Source organism: Enhydra lutris, unplaced genomic scaffold (genome assembly GCF_002288905.1).
Source record: "Enhydra lutris kenyoni isolate GAN:26980312 unplaced genomic scaffold, ASM228890v2 scaffoldscaffold62, whole genome shotgun sequence".
NCBI lineage: Eukaryota > Metazoa > Chordata > Mammalia > Carnivora > Mustelidae > Enhydra > Enhydra lutris.
Window position 1 is genome coordinate 16,116,563 of NW_019154146.1, and position 16,161 is coordinate 16,132,723.

Here is a 16,161-nt window from a genome sequence, read left to right on the forward strand (position 1 = left end):
GACAAGAGGCTGCACCCACTAACGTCTCTCAGAAATCTTGGGGCGAGAGATGGCAGTGAGGGGAAGCAAATCCATGACGGTCCTCCCTGGTTTATGAAGACAAAAAAGCCAAGGTCTAGAACAGTTCCAAGTCCCCCGATAGAGGATGAACATGGCAACAATTTAAAAGGCATGTCTTTACAAAGAGCCGATAAAGCCAACCTTTAAAGTTGCCATCCTGGGAACATGGATCAGTTTGATCACGCCAGCAGGGAAAAGGGAATTAACATTTGCTGGGTCCCACTAATGAGCCAAACAGTGCTCACTGCTTTTCCCTCTCGTACTTCATTAAGGCACAGGAAGAATATACTGAAATGGTGTCACAGTAAATCAACTGCATTGGTCACACTAAAAAGAAGAGAAGTCTTTCCTAAAACAACCATCATTTAAAAAAAAAAACAAAAAAAACCCCCAAAACCCTGTGAGAACACAACACTATGAAACGGAATTCAGAAGATACTGGAAGCTAACATCACCAGCATCCAAGTGTGGTTCACGTCATATGTTCTCCACAGACAGATCTGAAAAGCACCAAGATTTTTGGGTGATGTTTTATTTAGGGAGGGAAACTATTCTTAAGGAAAGAGGATTTTATTTTCATCTTTTTAAAAGATTTATTTATTTATTTATTTGAGAGGGAGAGAGAGACAGAGAGAGACAGAGAGAGAGCGCATACACGAGCAGAGTGAGGGAGAAACAGGCTTCCCACTGAGCAGGGAGACTGACGTGGGGCTCGATCCCAGGACCCTGAGATCATGACCTGAGCTGAAGGCAGACACTTAACCTACGAAGTCACCCAGGCACCCCAAGGAAAGAGGACTTTAAACATCTGAATAAAAACATGTATTTCTTCATGTACTGATCCCATTGCAGATACGCAACCACACTAAGCTCCAAAAGGAACTCAAACGTTTAACTCTTGTTGGAAATGCTCAGCAGGTAAGAAACACCATGTCGCTACATTTTCCCGCACAACAGCAGCAAAAACAACATGTTAAAACTTCTGTAAAGAGAAAGTTAGTATGTACAAGGCTGAAACATTCATTTTGGAAAAAGCCAAGGATCAGAGGTTCGCACAGGTCCCTGAAGAACACTTAGTTTCCTACATGTGGTGCCTTTGACACAACCTGTTCTTTTCATTACCTATAAATCTCAGGGAGCTCATTCCCACTCCTCAGCTCCATGTTTAAACACAACCCTGGAGTGGGCTGTGCTAAATGAGCAACGGGAAGATGGCCGATCCCACAGAGAAAAGATGAAAATCTCCGCCATTAGCAGTGATCTCGCTGGAGATGCTAATTCTTTCTGGAGAGGAAAACTGCTAGATGCTTGAATCAATAAATCACTCACTGAGGAGCAAGGAAGATTTTAATGAGCTAAAATTCAAGAATGATCATCTTGCTGGCTGTTTCTACTTTCCTCCTCCCAAGTGGGAAAGACCCCGGCCAAAGCCTGGCTTGAAACTCTACCTTGTAACAAATTATCTCTTTCTCTGTGGAGGCTTGAGTAGAAGCGGCTTACAGAGCCCCGCCCACTCCCTAGGCGGAGGACCAAATGTTAAAACAATAGTAAGACACAGAAATGCCCACGTTTAACATGGGGCATGTGGGAGTCACGTATAGTTTAGAGATCATGAAAACTGTTTTTCTCTACGTCACTGATTTTTAAGAGCGGCGGCGGGGTGGGCAAGCACTGGAAAATGGATAGAGGGAGATGGAGGACAGATGTGATTTGCAAGGTCATTAAGGAACATCATGGTTTTGTATTCAGCAAAAAAAAAAAAAAAGGATCTTAAAATTCAAATTACAGAAAGTATACCTCCCCACCCCTCTACCCCCATGACTAGAAGATAATTTAACTTTCACTATCGTTTTGAAAGGGCACATTGGGAATCTCAGGTATGATATACACCGAAAGCTGGGATGAATGAAAAACAAAACAAAACAAAACAAAACCAAGGTTGAGATTTTTGATGAATCGTGATTCTGAGGATCTGAAGGAAAAACCCCCACCCACAGGATTTAAGAACAATCCTCCAGATTTGGGGGGGGGGGGTATGGGACAGGAAAAGAAATGATTAAACATCACATGTCTACTCATTTTGGCCACAGGGACATCGGCATTCTTGATCGGTCCCCGCACACGAGCTGGGCAGCTGTCACGTACAGTAAGCACAGGGAGGGCTGTGGAGGGAAGGGTGCCTCAAACTTGTTCTTCCACTTTTTTTTTTTTTTTAAGATTTACTTGATTCGAACCATTTAAAAAATTCTAGAATAAGCCAATTTGGTCATGACATATTATCCTTTTAACACATTCTCTGGGTTTGATTTTTCTAATATTTTGCTCTAATTTGTGTGTCTATTAAAAGAACTATTGTAATTTTCTCATTATATTTTTGAATCGGGGTTACGCTGGCCTCATAAAATGAGTTACGAATAAACGTTCTATCTCTATTCCTTGAAAAAAAATAAAGATTTGGTGTTGGGGGAGGGGACAGGCTGGGGGAGAGAATCTCAAGGGGACTCTGCGTGGAGCATGGAGCCTGACATGGGGCTCGATCCCATGACCCATGAGATCATGACCAGTGCTGAAACCAAGAGTCCGATGCTTAACAGACTGAGCCACCGAGGAGCCCCGGTTCTCCCATTTCCAATGAACTGGGACACACTGTCATTGTGTGAGACCGGTCAGGTGGCTTCCCAGATCGCCCTTCCGTGGCAGATTGCTCCCGGTGCTTTGCAGCAACGAGGACAGTCTGTGACGTCTTACGTGGCACAGAGGCTCCTTGACAATCTCACGGCAAAGTCCTGAAGAGTTAGGTTCCTCTTTTTTTAAGTTTTTAAATGGAATGTTACTTTTCTTTCTATAAAGGCCAAATTCCCCAATGTGCGGACCTTTTCTTGCTGACTGACAAGGAGCTATCAGATGGGGCTACTTTGTTTGGTCGCCCTCATGCCACCAAATGTTGTTTTAGGAAGATTACTCTGGAAGCTGGACTGAGAAGGGGTTAGAGGGCGAAGGAGGGAAACGTGCAGGAGGAGGAGACACTTGGTGGGAAGCTGGATGCACAGGTTCCCAACACAGCATGGTCTGGGAGGAGGGAGGTGGGCTGGGACTCGTCAGCACACAGGTGGGGTTAGACTCAGAAACTTGGAGATCTGAAAGAAACGGATAGAATGGGAAGGAAAGGGGCCTTTAGTACATCCCTGGGAGTAATTCCGGGTGAGAGAAGAGGAGCAAACGGTGACGCTGGTGTGGCCCAGGAGGCAAGAAGCATGGTGTAGCCATACAGGCGCTGGGGAAAGGGCATGGGAAACAGGTCTGAATGACACCCAGTGGCCAAACAAACTAAAAGCAAAAGAAAATCCATTTTGGGCAATTAGGAATTCATCAATGACTGTCCTATAGACGTGGGCATTAGCGACTGTGCCTGGAAAATTTCTGCCATTTCGGTCAAATGTGTTCCCTGCAGATGCAGACTTCATTTAGGCCTTGAGTCTCATGAGCAGAGTCCCTGTTTGTTCACACATTATTTTAACTTAGGACATCTACCTTTTCATTTGAATTAACTGAACATCTACCAGAGGATTATGGCTTTGTACCTATGGATAAATAACCACATTTTACTGAAATATTAAGCATACTATCAAATAGAAACATTAAAATAACTCTGTAAATACGCTAAAATAGAAACAGCAAACCATTCTTTTTTTTTTTTAGGTCTTTAATCTATTTTTTTATTAAATTTTTATTTTTTATTAACATAGAATGTATTATTAGCCCCAGGGGTACAGGTCTGTGAATTGCCAGATTTACACACTTCACAGCACTCACCATAGCACATACCCTCCCCCATGTCCATAAAACCATTCTCATTCAGATATCCTAATACTTTGGCAAGATAAGAGAATGACGATTTCGGCAGAAGGTAGTCCCCCACCCTCTTCCCCACACATTATGTGATCTCATCCTGGGAGAATTCTTTTTTTTTTCCCCACAAATTGGGCATGTGTCTTTCTTCCACTTCCCTCTGTGATCAGAACAGATCATTGGCTTTTATCTATTTAAGATTTTCTTTATTTGATAGAGACAGAGAGAGAACAAGCAGGGGGAACAGCAGGCAGAGGGAGAGGGCGAAGCAGACTCCCCATTGAACAGGGAGCCTGACTCAGGGCTCAATCCCAGGACCCTGGGATCACGACCTGAGCCCAGGGCAGACGCTTAACTGACTGAGCCACCCAAGCGTCCAGATCATTGGCTTTTAAAATTAATACCTCTCTTGTGCTTATTTCATAAATCAGAATGACTCCAAGCCAAATGGACAGTTAGGGATTATGACTAGCACTTACCTACCAACATCTTTCCGCAAAGGATCATAAATGACCTTCCTTTTTCTACACGTTCCTAAGTTCACCTCTTAGGTGACATACTTAACCGCTCCGTAAAGGAGAAGAGTACCAAAGAGATGTGGCTGTGTCCAGAATGACAGAAAAGACAGTCACTCCGTCTTTGAGTGCTCCTGCTGCTGACGTGGGTTCTAACACGCGAGGGAAGGTGAGCACGACCTCACCTCTGGTCACGGATATACCCTGAATGATTCATCAAAAGTAATTCCCTTTCTCACACTCTAGGGAGACGATGAAATTACAAAGGATGGTGAAGAGACACAGAGACAAAGAGGGAGTCTGCGTGTGTGGTGAGAGACAATCCAGTATGACAAAGACTCAGAACCATGTGGCACTAAAAAGAAGAAATGTCCAGGCTGTGGTCCCCAAGGCGGCCCTAGGCCAGCCAGGCCTCACAGAGGCAGGACAGCCCCGACGACCTGCCTCCGCCGCGTCGAGCCCGGAACTGAAAAGCTACAACCTGGTGGAGTTAATGAGAGGAGAGGCAGCTGTGTGAAATCGAACTTGGCCTTTCCTGACGCACTCGCCTTTCCCAGTTCTGAACCTTGGATCCCACATGGGCCCATCTGTGCATTCCTCTTCCTCCAGTCACCCTCCGGGCCTCGGCCACCTCCTCTGCGGAGCAAAGAAGCTGTACTCTACGGAAGGGGCCTGAGATGCCAGGGGAAGGATGCTTGCGGGGTGTTTCAAGGCCTCGGTTCAAGTGAAGTCTCGGCGGCTCCTCGCGGGTGATGCCACACTTCACGTGCACGTGTCGCGTCAATGAGACGACAGAGGAGAAAAGCTCGGAGGAGGAAATCTTTACCCCAACATAAGGGGCTTCAAAGTTGTGGCTTACGTTTAATAGCTACCCATTAAAGTATTCTAATTCTAACTCCTTAAATTACATTTTAATTCCTTAAACATCATTTATACGGGGGAAGAAGGGGTGAAAGGTGGAGCCAGGCTCTGCCGACAGGGATAACGCTACATGCGCTGGAAGGGACATCACCGGTCTGCTGGTCACAGGACACAGCCGGGAGCCCTTCTTTTGTGCATACAGACCTCAAACTACGTACAGCTCACAAGGGACCACCCTATGTGACTCCTGGAGCGCGTGCCCATCAGTTCCAATAGATTCTCTCACAAATCCTCTTCTCACCACTACTAGATATAATCTGCCTGATCTGGGGCCTTTTAAAAACGTCCCATTCACCTCCTTCTCCGGTGTTAGTAAGTGATGCAATGATCAGGGAGTGACAGGAGTGAAAAGAATGGGACGTGACATCTCAAAAGGCATTTTCAGTCTATGAACATGAAAAAATCCATCAGAGAATGCTCAGGGCCCTACGTGACTCAGGTCACTTAGTCACACATTACTGAATAACCTTGGTATTCGCTCGGTACAGGATCCCGTGGTGATCTGTGATCGGGGACAATCTCCTTGCCACCTGTAACTGGTGTGTGTGTGCGGGAGGAGAGACTCCTGTCGAGGCACTGTCCTGCGAGCCCCCACAGGTGACCAGGGCGCCCCCACCACCCTCTCAATAGGGTGGACACCCTCCCAAGGCCTCAGGGAGTGAATGGCACTGAGTCTACTTCGGCCTCCTCTCTTAAAAGGTTATCTGTGGGATGATAAACTGTTGGAATAAAACAAGAGTGAACTCAACTCAAGTTAATTATCATATGATCTCTCTGATGATGAGAGGCAGGGCCAAGGATTGTGGGGGACAGGGAAGGAAAAAATGAAACAAGATGGGACTGGGGAGGGAGACAAACCTTAAGAGACTCTTAATCTCACAAAAAAAACTGAGGGTTGCTGGGGGGTGGTGGGGTAGGGATGGGGTGGCTGGGTGATGGACATCAGGGGGGTATGTGCTATGGTGAGTGCTGTGAAGTGTATAAGCCTGATGATTCACAGACCTGTACCCTTGGAGCAAATAATACATTATATGTTAATAAAAATATGTATATATATATTTAAAAAAAAACAAAAACCCAGTCATGTAACTCACTAATCTCATTCAGTTTAAAAGCTAGAATTTTTTTCCCCCCAATCTTTGGAAAAAAGATTATTCTTTTTTCAAGATTTCGTATATACAATACAAGTCTATTTGGAAATGTCCAATTCACTTTCAAAAGCCTTCTATAAGCCATGCTCTGCAGTGAATTTAAACTGGAAATGACTTAGTGATCATTTAGCTTTTGTTCAAAAAATCCCGACCCCCTTTGATCCTTCAAATAAAGGAAAGACTTGTATTTTTCCCTTCTTGTGTTAATACTAGTTCTGAGGGTCTCTGTGCTCAGGAGGAGGAGACATGAGATCCTCTGAGAAAAACAAAATAAAACGGTTCTCTTATTTCTGGGTTATTTCTTATGCACACAGCTGGGATGGACCCGATTTGTCACAGCTGGAGGGCACTTCACCCTGTCCTCCAGCTGTGTCTCACCACAGATTCCAGAAAGGCTCTCCCGTGAGCACTGTGAGTAACGGGTGTGCACGCAGGGCCCCAAGGAACCTGTCAGCCTCGCTTCCCTGGAGAGGGGTACCACTCCAACTCATAAATCCTAAAAGCAGAACATTCTCTCGCCTCAAACTGCTTTTGGCATCAGGGTGAACTCCTCAGGGGGTGGCAGAGATAAGCCAGTTCTCATTGGGCGGTGGCTCTGTCCAGGCCCTGCACTGGGGAGACATTCCACTCCTGGGGCCCGGGATGCTGAGTGTGGGGCCTCTGTCCGGGTGATGGAAGGAGCCCTACCCAGAAACACCACGCCCAGAGCTTTTGCTTCCGGACATCCGACGCTCCTCCATCGCATGAAGCTGATATGGACAAGTACATTCTTCCCCTCCCCCGTGAATAAACATAACTTCTAGCAAAGCCCAGAAATGATGCTCAGAAACAAAGCAGGAAACTTAATTTCCAGTGACACACTCAGATGGGCATGAAACGGCAAAGCTGCAAATTACAGAAATCTACTCTATTGTCCACAAAACTCTGAAAAGGCAAATCTCAACTCTTCTTGCTCAGGCTCCATGGAGATGTTAGGCGTAACCAGAATCCGCTTCAATCCCACTAACTCTATGTCACCATTCCTCCACACTGTAGGAAGGAACGCTATTCCTGTAAGAATTAATCAATAAACAGGGAACCCCTCCACCAGACATAACTTGAAGTAGAGTGGCTTCTGAGGAACACAGAACTTGCGGGACGGAAGAGATCCACAGGGGTGGAGCAAAGGCTCTCTGTTGCATTACTTCAAGTTGGTAGTTGGTAATACCGGTGAAGAAGGGGGGTGGGTGTAAAGGCCAAAACTGGGCACCTACTCTCTCCCACTCTCTTTGTCTTGCTTTGGTTTCATCCCTTCCACCTCAAGATGGCGCAAGACCCTCCCACAGTGACTCTCTCCTTCTGCCTGCCATATACACTGGAAACACGTCTACTGGGCTTCCAGTGAGGGACCTGGGTCCCTCTACTTTACTAGCTTATCTCCTTACGATTTCATTGACCCACTGACTCTTCCACAGGGCGAAGCTGGCCAATGTCTTTCCTGACTCACCATTAACAGCAGCCAAGCTGTTAATGTGGACGTTCGCAGGGGCCAAGTTCTGTGTGAAGCCAACTTGCGCAACTGAACCCCCCAGCAGCCCTGTGTGGCGGGCAGTGTTATGACCCCCTTCCACACCTGAAGAGACAAGGTTCAGAAAAGCTAAGAGACAGGGAAGGCTTGAACCCGGAGCTGTCACCAAAGCCTACATCCCACTGCTTACCAAGAACACAAATGTGTCTGACTCCAAACCCTCCAAGGTAGTTCTCGCTGGCGGTCGCCTGTAGGTCATCCCAGACTTGAGAGGCTGTGTGTCGTGTGGAAGGTGGTAAGCAGGACTCCAGTGTTACGTGGTCACCCACCTCCTGACCCCCAGACCTCTCAGGATGGAAACCCCCAACCAGATGGCCAACGGGGTAGCTTGCTCCGTATCAGGTACAAAGAAGCCTACAAGACGCACCCCCTAAGATGACTTCCCTCAGCCAACAGCTATAACCCTTTGCTTCTCCTTTCCCCGACACTTATCACTGCAGTAAGGAGAACCAAAATGTACTATGATCTTACACTGTACTATCTATTTGTTGTTGATGAAACGAGAAAACAAAAATCCCAAACTGTTGTTAAACTTACCCGCTCGCTGTTTTTCACAGGGCAGGTCTGCTGAGGGTGCGGCCAGCAAGGGTGGACACACACGCCAACGTGGGCAGGTGCCCCAGGATGCCAACCCCGTGCCCAGGTGACCCACCACCACGGTCACCTGCAGAGGTCTGCGGTCTCGGTTCTTGGAAACCAGGCCCAGCAATGGCCCGTGTTTCGGAAATAAAATCCAGGAAGAGTGGAAAGTCAAATGTCAGGCAGAAGCATGGAGGCACGTCCTCAGGGAGGTACATGGCTCATGAACTGTGAACCGCTGGCATGAAAAACGGAAAGAACAAGGCTTTGTCTTGAGGTGCAACAGGCAGTAGGCAGACCGGGGAGAAGGGGGCCAGAGGCCAGATAAATTTCAAAGACCAGCATGAGGAGCCCTGAACCATCCTGTCCATATTTTTGGCTACAGAGACGAAGCAGTGGAGAAAGGTCACAGTCTCTAAGATTCATGGTGGGGCCATTCTACATACCCGGCAAACAATGTGTGTGCAACAGCTCTTCAACAGAACCTTCCCGGATGTCTGAAAACAGGAAAGTTACCCAATTTCTAGATTCTCTAGAGAGTAGAGCCGCTGGTCGTTCTCAAAGTCAGGAAGAGATTTATCCCAAAGAAGAGTCAAGGTGATTTATTTCCATCATAAAAAAGTACTTTGAAAGATGCCTTTGTTTTACCAAAATACAGATACAACCGGCAAAGTTATCTGCGACAGCTGTGAAAACATTCAGTTGCCAGTGAAGGTATTTTTCTCTTTTCCACCACAGCTGTTCAGTCCAGAGCAGGGCGTGTTTTCTTCTTCCACTAACCTTCCAAAATCAAAAATTCTCAGCTCTGAATTGGGAGTCCCTGAATTTTCTTGCATAGGCTGCCCCCATGTGGTGACCACTCAAAAGGCACAGAGGTTTTGAGCTTAGCTGGGCGACCACGTTTCTGAGCTGCCTTCACAGGAGAAAGAGCTGCATGTATTAGACCCACCTGCAACTCAGGTATCACTTCTCGGTCGAGACACTTGCCTCCCTGGGGCAGGACTGCAACTTCTCACTTCTGTTCTCATGGGGCAACATAAGGAACGTGTATTTTTTGATGTCGTTCTGCAGTTACTTTACTGTCCTTAACACACTTTTAATTTAACTTCACTTTGCTTGAAATGTGTAAAAATTCATGGCCATTTTTTTGAAATTAAAAACCTTATTAACTGTTCCAGCCATGAAAATGTAAACAGATGATAGAATGCACCTGGACACCCAGCCCACTGCCCAGAAAAAAGGCACGGCCAACACCAGTGAGTCTCCTTTCCACCTACATCCACATCCTTGTCCTGGTAAATGGTTTCCTGATTGGGTTCAAGGACCAGACATTTCTTTATCTTGTTAGTTTATATATGTAGCCCTAAAGCATAGATATATATGGCACTGTTTTTAGACTTTAAATAAATGGTGTCATATGCAATGAACCCTTTTGCAAATGCTTTTTTTCAGCAGGTGCTATATTAAAAAATTCTTTCACATTGATATTTGCAGCTCAAGATCTCTTCAATATTGTCTTGTTTTTGCCCTTCTACCTCTGTGTAAATTTTATTTTATTACTATTTAAAGATTTTATTTATTTTTTTGACCGAAAGAGAGAGAGGAACACAAGCAGGGGGAGTGGGGGAGGGAGAAGCAGGCTCCCTGCTGAGCGGGAAGCCCAATGCAGGGCTCAATCCCAAAGTCTTGGGGTCATGACCTGAGCTAAAGGCAGATGCTTAACTGAGCTACCCAGGCACCCCCTCTGTTAAATTTTAGAATCAGCTTGTCAAACTCACCAAAAACAATAATAAGTCAGGACTCTGACTCAAATTTATAGATTAATTTGGGCAGAATCAGTATCTTTAAGATATTGAGTTCTCCTTTTTTTTTTCTTTCACAAGGCCAAATCTCTCTATTACAAAGCCACCAACATGCTACCATGTCCGCTTCTCTGAATATTGAGTCCTCTTGTTTTTTTTTTTTTTTTAAGATTTTTTTTTTTTATTTATTTGACAGAGAAAACAAGCAGAAAGGCAGGCAGAGAGAGAGGGGAAAGCAGGATCCCTGCTGAGCAGAGAGCCCGACGCAGGGCTCGATCCCAGGACCCTGAGACCATGACCTGAGCTGAAGGCAGAGGCTTAACCCACTGAGCCACCCAGGCGCCCCAATATTGAGTCCTCTTATCCATGAACATGGTATCTCTATTTTGGAGTCTTCTTAATGACCTTCATCAAAATTATATAATTTCTTTCAAAAGATCAGAAATAACTTCTGTTAAATATATCCTAAGTACCTTATATTCTCATTGCTATTATAAACTCTAATTTAAGAATCAATTTTAAAAAACTGATAAAAAAATTATAGGAAGAGTAAATGAAACAAGATGGGATTGGGAGGGAGACAAACCATAAGTGACTCTTAATCTCACAAAACAAACTGAGGGTTGATGGGGGGAGGAGGGTTGGGAGAGGGGGGGTGGGATTATGGACATTGGGGAGGGTATGTGCTATGGTGAGTGCTGTGAAGTGTGTAAACCTGGCGATTCACAGACCTGTACCCCTGGGGATAAAAATATATTATATGTTTATAAAAAATAAAATTAAAAAAAAAAATTACAGGGATCCCAGGAGGCACAGCTGGTTAAACTCAAGTCTATTTCCATGTTGTGAGATCGAGCCCTGAGTCAGGCTCTGTAACTCAGAGCAGAATCTGTTTAAAACAGGATTTTCTTTCCTACATCCTATACTACTCACGTGCTTGCATTCTCTCTCTCTCAAATAAATAAATCTTTGAAAAAAAATTACTCTTTTAACTATGGGTGTAGTGTTTAGAAATGCATATATCCAAGAACCCGAGTGAACTCGTATTCATTCTCATATTTTTTTAAGATTCTTTTGAGTTTTTTATGTAGGTAAAGCTATCATCTAGGATTGATGACAGTGTGGTGTCTTCCTTTCCAAACATTATAAATTCTCCCTTTCTCACATTACAGCACTGTCTAGTAATTCCCATACAGAGCTGATTAGGACTACTGATAACAGGCACCCTTATATCTTTCCAAATTTTAAAAGAAATGTTTCTAATATTTCATTATTTAATGAGATACTTGCTCTAACTTTTTATAGATATTTACTGGGTTAAGGAATTCCTTTAATTTCCTAGATAAGGTTTTTTAGGGAAAAAATCATAAAGGATTTTATCAAATGACTTCTGTATCTATGATAGTGACAGCATAGTTTTTTATCTGACAATGTGGTGAACTATGTCAGTAAATCTTAATGGATTTTTCTGATATTAAACCACACTGGCAATCCTATGATAACCCCAACCTGGTGCTGGATTTGGTTGGAATGAGCCCGTAATTGTCCTTGAGCATCCTGTCCTCTGGTTTGGGCACTCACAAAATGGGTTAGAAAGTGTTCTTTTCCATTCTTTGGAGGAAAGATTATGACGTGTTCTGATGGTGGTAGAACTCCTTTAGTTTGCATGTCTGGTGGGTAGACTGATCCAATGTCTTAAATATATGTCAGTCTAATCAATTGTACTTAAATCCATTTTGTAAGTTACATTTAGAAGTTTTCATTTCATACAGATTTTCAAATTTACCAGTTTACTAAAATTGTTCATAGCCTCTTTTTTTTTAAAATAATTTTTGTTCTGCAGTTATGTCCCTTTGTTCATTCCTAACACTGCTGGTGTTCTCTTTTTGTTTTGATTATTTTGGCTAGTGGTGTTTCCATTTTATTAGAATCTTCCAAGAACCGACTTTTGGCTTAGTTGATCATCTCTGACATAAACTTGCTATTTCATTAATATCTGCTCTTTACTGTTTCCATCCTTTGAGATTTTCTGCTGTTCTTCCTCTCACTTATGCTCAATGCTTAGCCTATACATTTCTAGTCCTTTTCCTTTTCTAATATAAGCACTTAAAACTCTATTTCCCACATGAAAGACGCTTACCTTGCTTTGAAGCTGAGGCGTGTTCCACTGGGAGCTCATGGTCATGGACCCTCTTCTTTGAAACAGGCATTGCAGGGCAGCTTCCAAAGACCCATGGGCTCCTATTACCAAGATCTTCTTTCCATCTAAGTTGACACCTATCCACCAAATGGAAATTCAGTATCATGATCAAAATTTCAGAGCCTTCCTCCCCTGCAGCTTTAGCGTAAGGACAAAGAACATTTTAAAACTTGGCCCTCTGAGCCAAGTTAGAGCCCACCATGGCTACCATGACTTAACTCTTTCTTTGTGAATGTTATGGCTGAGTGACTGAGAATCATCATCCCGATCATTCACATGATGGAAAAACAGCATCTCAGCTTAATGGCTAATGTTGTAAAGGTATATATGAAAAGCTAATCTTCTAATGGAACTCTGGTATATATTTTGGGAGGAATTTTTTCACTGAAGTACAGTTGACACGTAATGTTACATTAGTTTCAGGCGTGCAATGCGGCAATTCAATGAGACTGTATGTCACGCTATGCTCACCATAAGCAGAGCTGCCATCTGTCACCATATGCTATTCCAATACCACGACTATATTCCCTATGCTGTACCTTTAATTCCTGTGACTTACTCATTCCATAACTAGAAACCTATATCTCCTACTCCCTTCTCACCCACGCTGCCTACCAACACCCCCATGGCAACCACCAGTTTGTTCTCTATGTTTACAGGTCTATTTCTGTTTTTTTGTTTTGTTTTGTTTTTTAGATACCACATATAAATGAAATCATATGACATTTGTCTTTCTCTGACTTACTTCACTTAGCATGATACCTTCTAGATCCATCCATGCTGCCACAAATGGCAAAACCTCACTCATTTTTTACAGCTGAGTAAGATTCCATATTGTTTATGGACACATCTTCTCTATCCATTCATCTATCTGTAGATTGCTTCCATACCTTGACTGCTGTAAATAATGCTGCAGTAAACACAGGGGAGCATATAGCTTCGGGAATTAGTGTTTTCATTTTCTTTGGGTAAATACCCAGGTAGTGGAATTACTGGATCACATGGTAGTTCTATGTTTGATTTTTTGAGGAACCTCCATACTGTTTTCCAGAGTGACTGCACCAGTTTGCAGTTTCCCACCAACAGGGCACGAGGGCTCCTTTTTCCCCACATCCTCCCCAACACTTGTTATTTCTTTTATTTTTTATTCTAGCCATTCTGACTGGTGTGAGGTGATATCTCATTATGGTTTAATTTGCATTTCCCCGATGATCGGTGGTATTGAGCACTTTTTCATGTACCTGTAGGCCATATATATGCCTTCTTTGGGAAAATGTCTATTCAGACATTTCTAATATTTTAATCAGATTATTATTATTATTATTATTGGGTACTGACTTGTATAAGTTCTTTATATATTTGAGATATTAAATACTTTGCAATTTTTGCTTGATGGTTCTACGTTTGGGTGTGCAGGAGCAACATCTGCTTCTCTTTTACTAAGGTGGAGCAGAAAAAATTTAGTTACTTAAATTTTTTTTTTTAAAGATTTTATTTATTTAGTTGACAGAGATCACAAGTAGGCAGAGAGGCAGGCAGAGAGAGAGGGGGAAGCAGGTTCCCTGCCGAGCAGAGAGCCTGACTCGGGGCTCGATCCTATGACCCTGGGATCATGACCTGAGCCGAAGGCAGAGGCTTAACCCACTGAGCCACCCAGGTGCCCCTAGTTACTTAAATTTTTATATACTCAGCTAGAAAGCCTTTAAAATATATGAAACTCATTAGTCTGATAACCAAGAAAAAGAAATTATTCATTTCTATGTCAATGACATAAAAGAGCAAGGTCAAGGGGCAAACAATGGAAATTAAATACTGATTATAGAAAGAGTTACTGCTCACTGATAAATCCCAATCGAGGTTCCCATACCCTGAACTCTATCTGACAGCCTCCTCATTTAAATCTTACACATAAGTTTTATTTAAGTTTACGTGTTAACAGATTTGAGAAGTTGAAGCTTGGAACATTTTCCGTTGTGGTTATTTTGAGTGTTTCCTGAGAGAAGCTGAGTCTTTGTTCACAACAGGTCATTCAGCTTACCAGTTTCTTTTTAAAACTGTAATAGAGGTAACCTTGTTAGAAAAGTCTGTCAGAGTCATTTGTATCTCCTCGAAGATAAGCAAAAGAGCGGACATTGAATATTACTTCCATGCTTCAATTAGACTCTTCCAGAAAGAAATCCTTATTAAAAAATCAGTAAGTCCCAAAAAAGAGAAAATCACAGCATTTCTAAAGCAGCAATCCTACCTGACTTTTCAAGAAGTTCAATTACAGCTCTGGCCACAGGTGAGACGTAACATTCATGGGCATCCCCACGGACCAGCCTCCCCAGGTTGATGTCTGTTACTCTGAATTTGACAAAAAGGAAAGTTGTAAGCCAAAACATGGTCGAAGCTCACTCATCTGTAACTCACATGTATTTTTTTTTTTTAACACACTCTTCTTTTTTTTTTTTCCTTCAAAGATGTTATTTATTTATTTGACAGAGACAGAGATCACAAGTAGGCAGAGAGACAGGCAGAGAGAGAAGGAGAAGCAGGCTCCCCGCTGAGCAGAGAGCCCAATGCGGGGTTTGATCCCAGGACCCTGAGATCATGACCTGAGCTGAAGGCAGAGGCTTAACCCACTGAGCCACCCGGGTGCCCCTAACTCACATGTATTAATCCCAAACGATATCCACATCAACTCTGGATAGACAGAATATATTAAGTCATTAAATATAGAGAATGGGCAAGAAAAAAGGCCACTAGCTTTTTAGAGCAGTCACTTGGGAAACTCTGAAGTGGCTCCTGTGGGTTGGGCCAACCTTGGGAATTCTGGTTCTGCCTGGAGAGCAGGATGAGCACAAGACCATGCAAGGCCTCGGTGTGCACAAGCACAGGGAGCTCTGCTTGGTGTGCTCCATGGAATGGTGTCCCTGAAGTGTGCAACCCCACTGTCGTGCAGCCGAGCCTGCTTTTTCCTTGAGGGAATTTATATCTCAATAAGTATCAAAATCCAGGACCAATCCTAGAAATCTGGGGTGACCTAGCAAGACGTGGGATTCACGAGTCTGATCCCCATTTAATATCAGTACTTACCTCCTTGGGAAATCAAGAAATAAAATCTGAGTGACCACGTACTTTGAATGACTTCTGCGCTCTTCCTCCTTCAAATCCAGGACCCAATGGTCCCTAACTATCTAGTGAAACCAATGGGCTCCATACAAGTCCGTAATAAAATGGAAACACAGAAAAATGTTCATAGTTCTCTCTTTTCACAGAAGATTTGAAATTACACTTTGATATCTGCAGGTTCTGGATGTTTTCTCACTGAACAAGGCTTCTTCTCCCTTCTAGTTAGTCTAGTACAGAACCAGAGATTTTCATGACAACTTTTCAACCTGTGTTTGTGTCTACCCTGGGTCTAAGCACCCAGAGAGGTTTGAGAATGGAAGGAGCCTGGGTGTGTCCACCAGGCGGCAGCCTTTCAATCCAGCTCCCGTGAGGCATACTGGATGGGAGTCTGATTTTTAAATTT

General features: G+C 43.6%; 1 protein-coding gene across 2 annotated transcripts in view; it reads right to left on the reverse strand.

The window, feature by feature from the left end:
• LOC111158692 (methylenetetrahydrofolate dehydrogenase (NADP+ dependent) 1 like) overlaps positions 1 to 16,161 on the reverse strand; it is a 185,219-nt gene that overhangs the window by 155,868 nt on the left and 13,190 nt on the right. For both annotated transcript variants that reach the window (XM_022520898.1, XM_022520899.1), the window contains exons 6-7: positions 14,890 to 14,990; positions 12,585 to 12,721 (exon numbers count right to left, since the gene is read on the reverse strand). In XM_022520898.1, the coding sequence (XP_022376606.1) occupies positions 12,585 to 12,721; positions 14,890 to 14,990 (238 nt within the window). The remainder of the gene's footprint in view (positions 1 to 12,584; positions 12,722 to 14,889; positions 14,991 to 16,161) is intronic.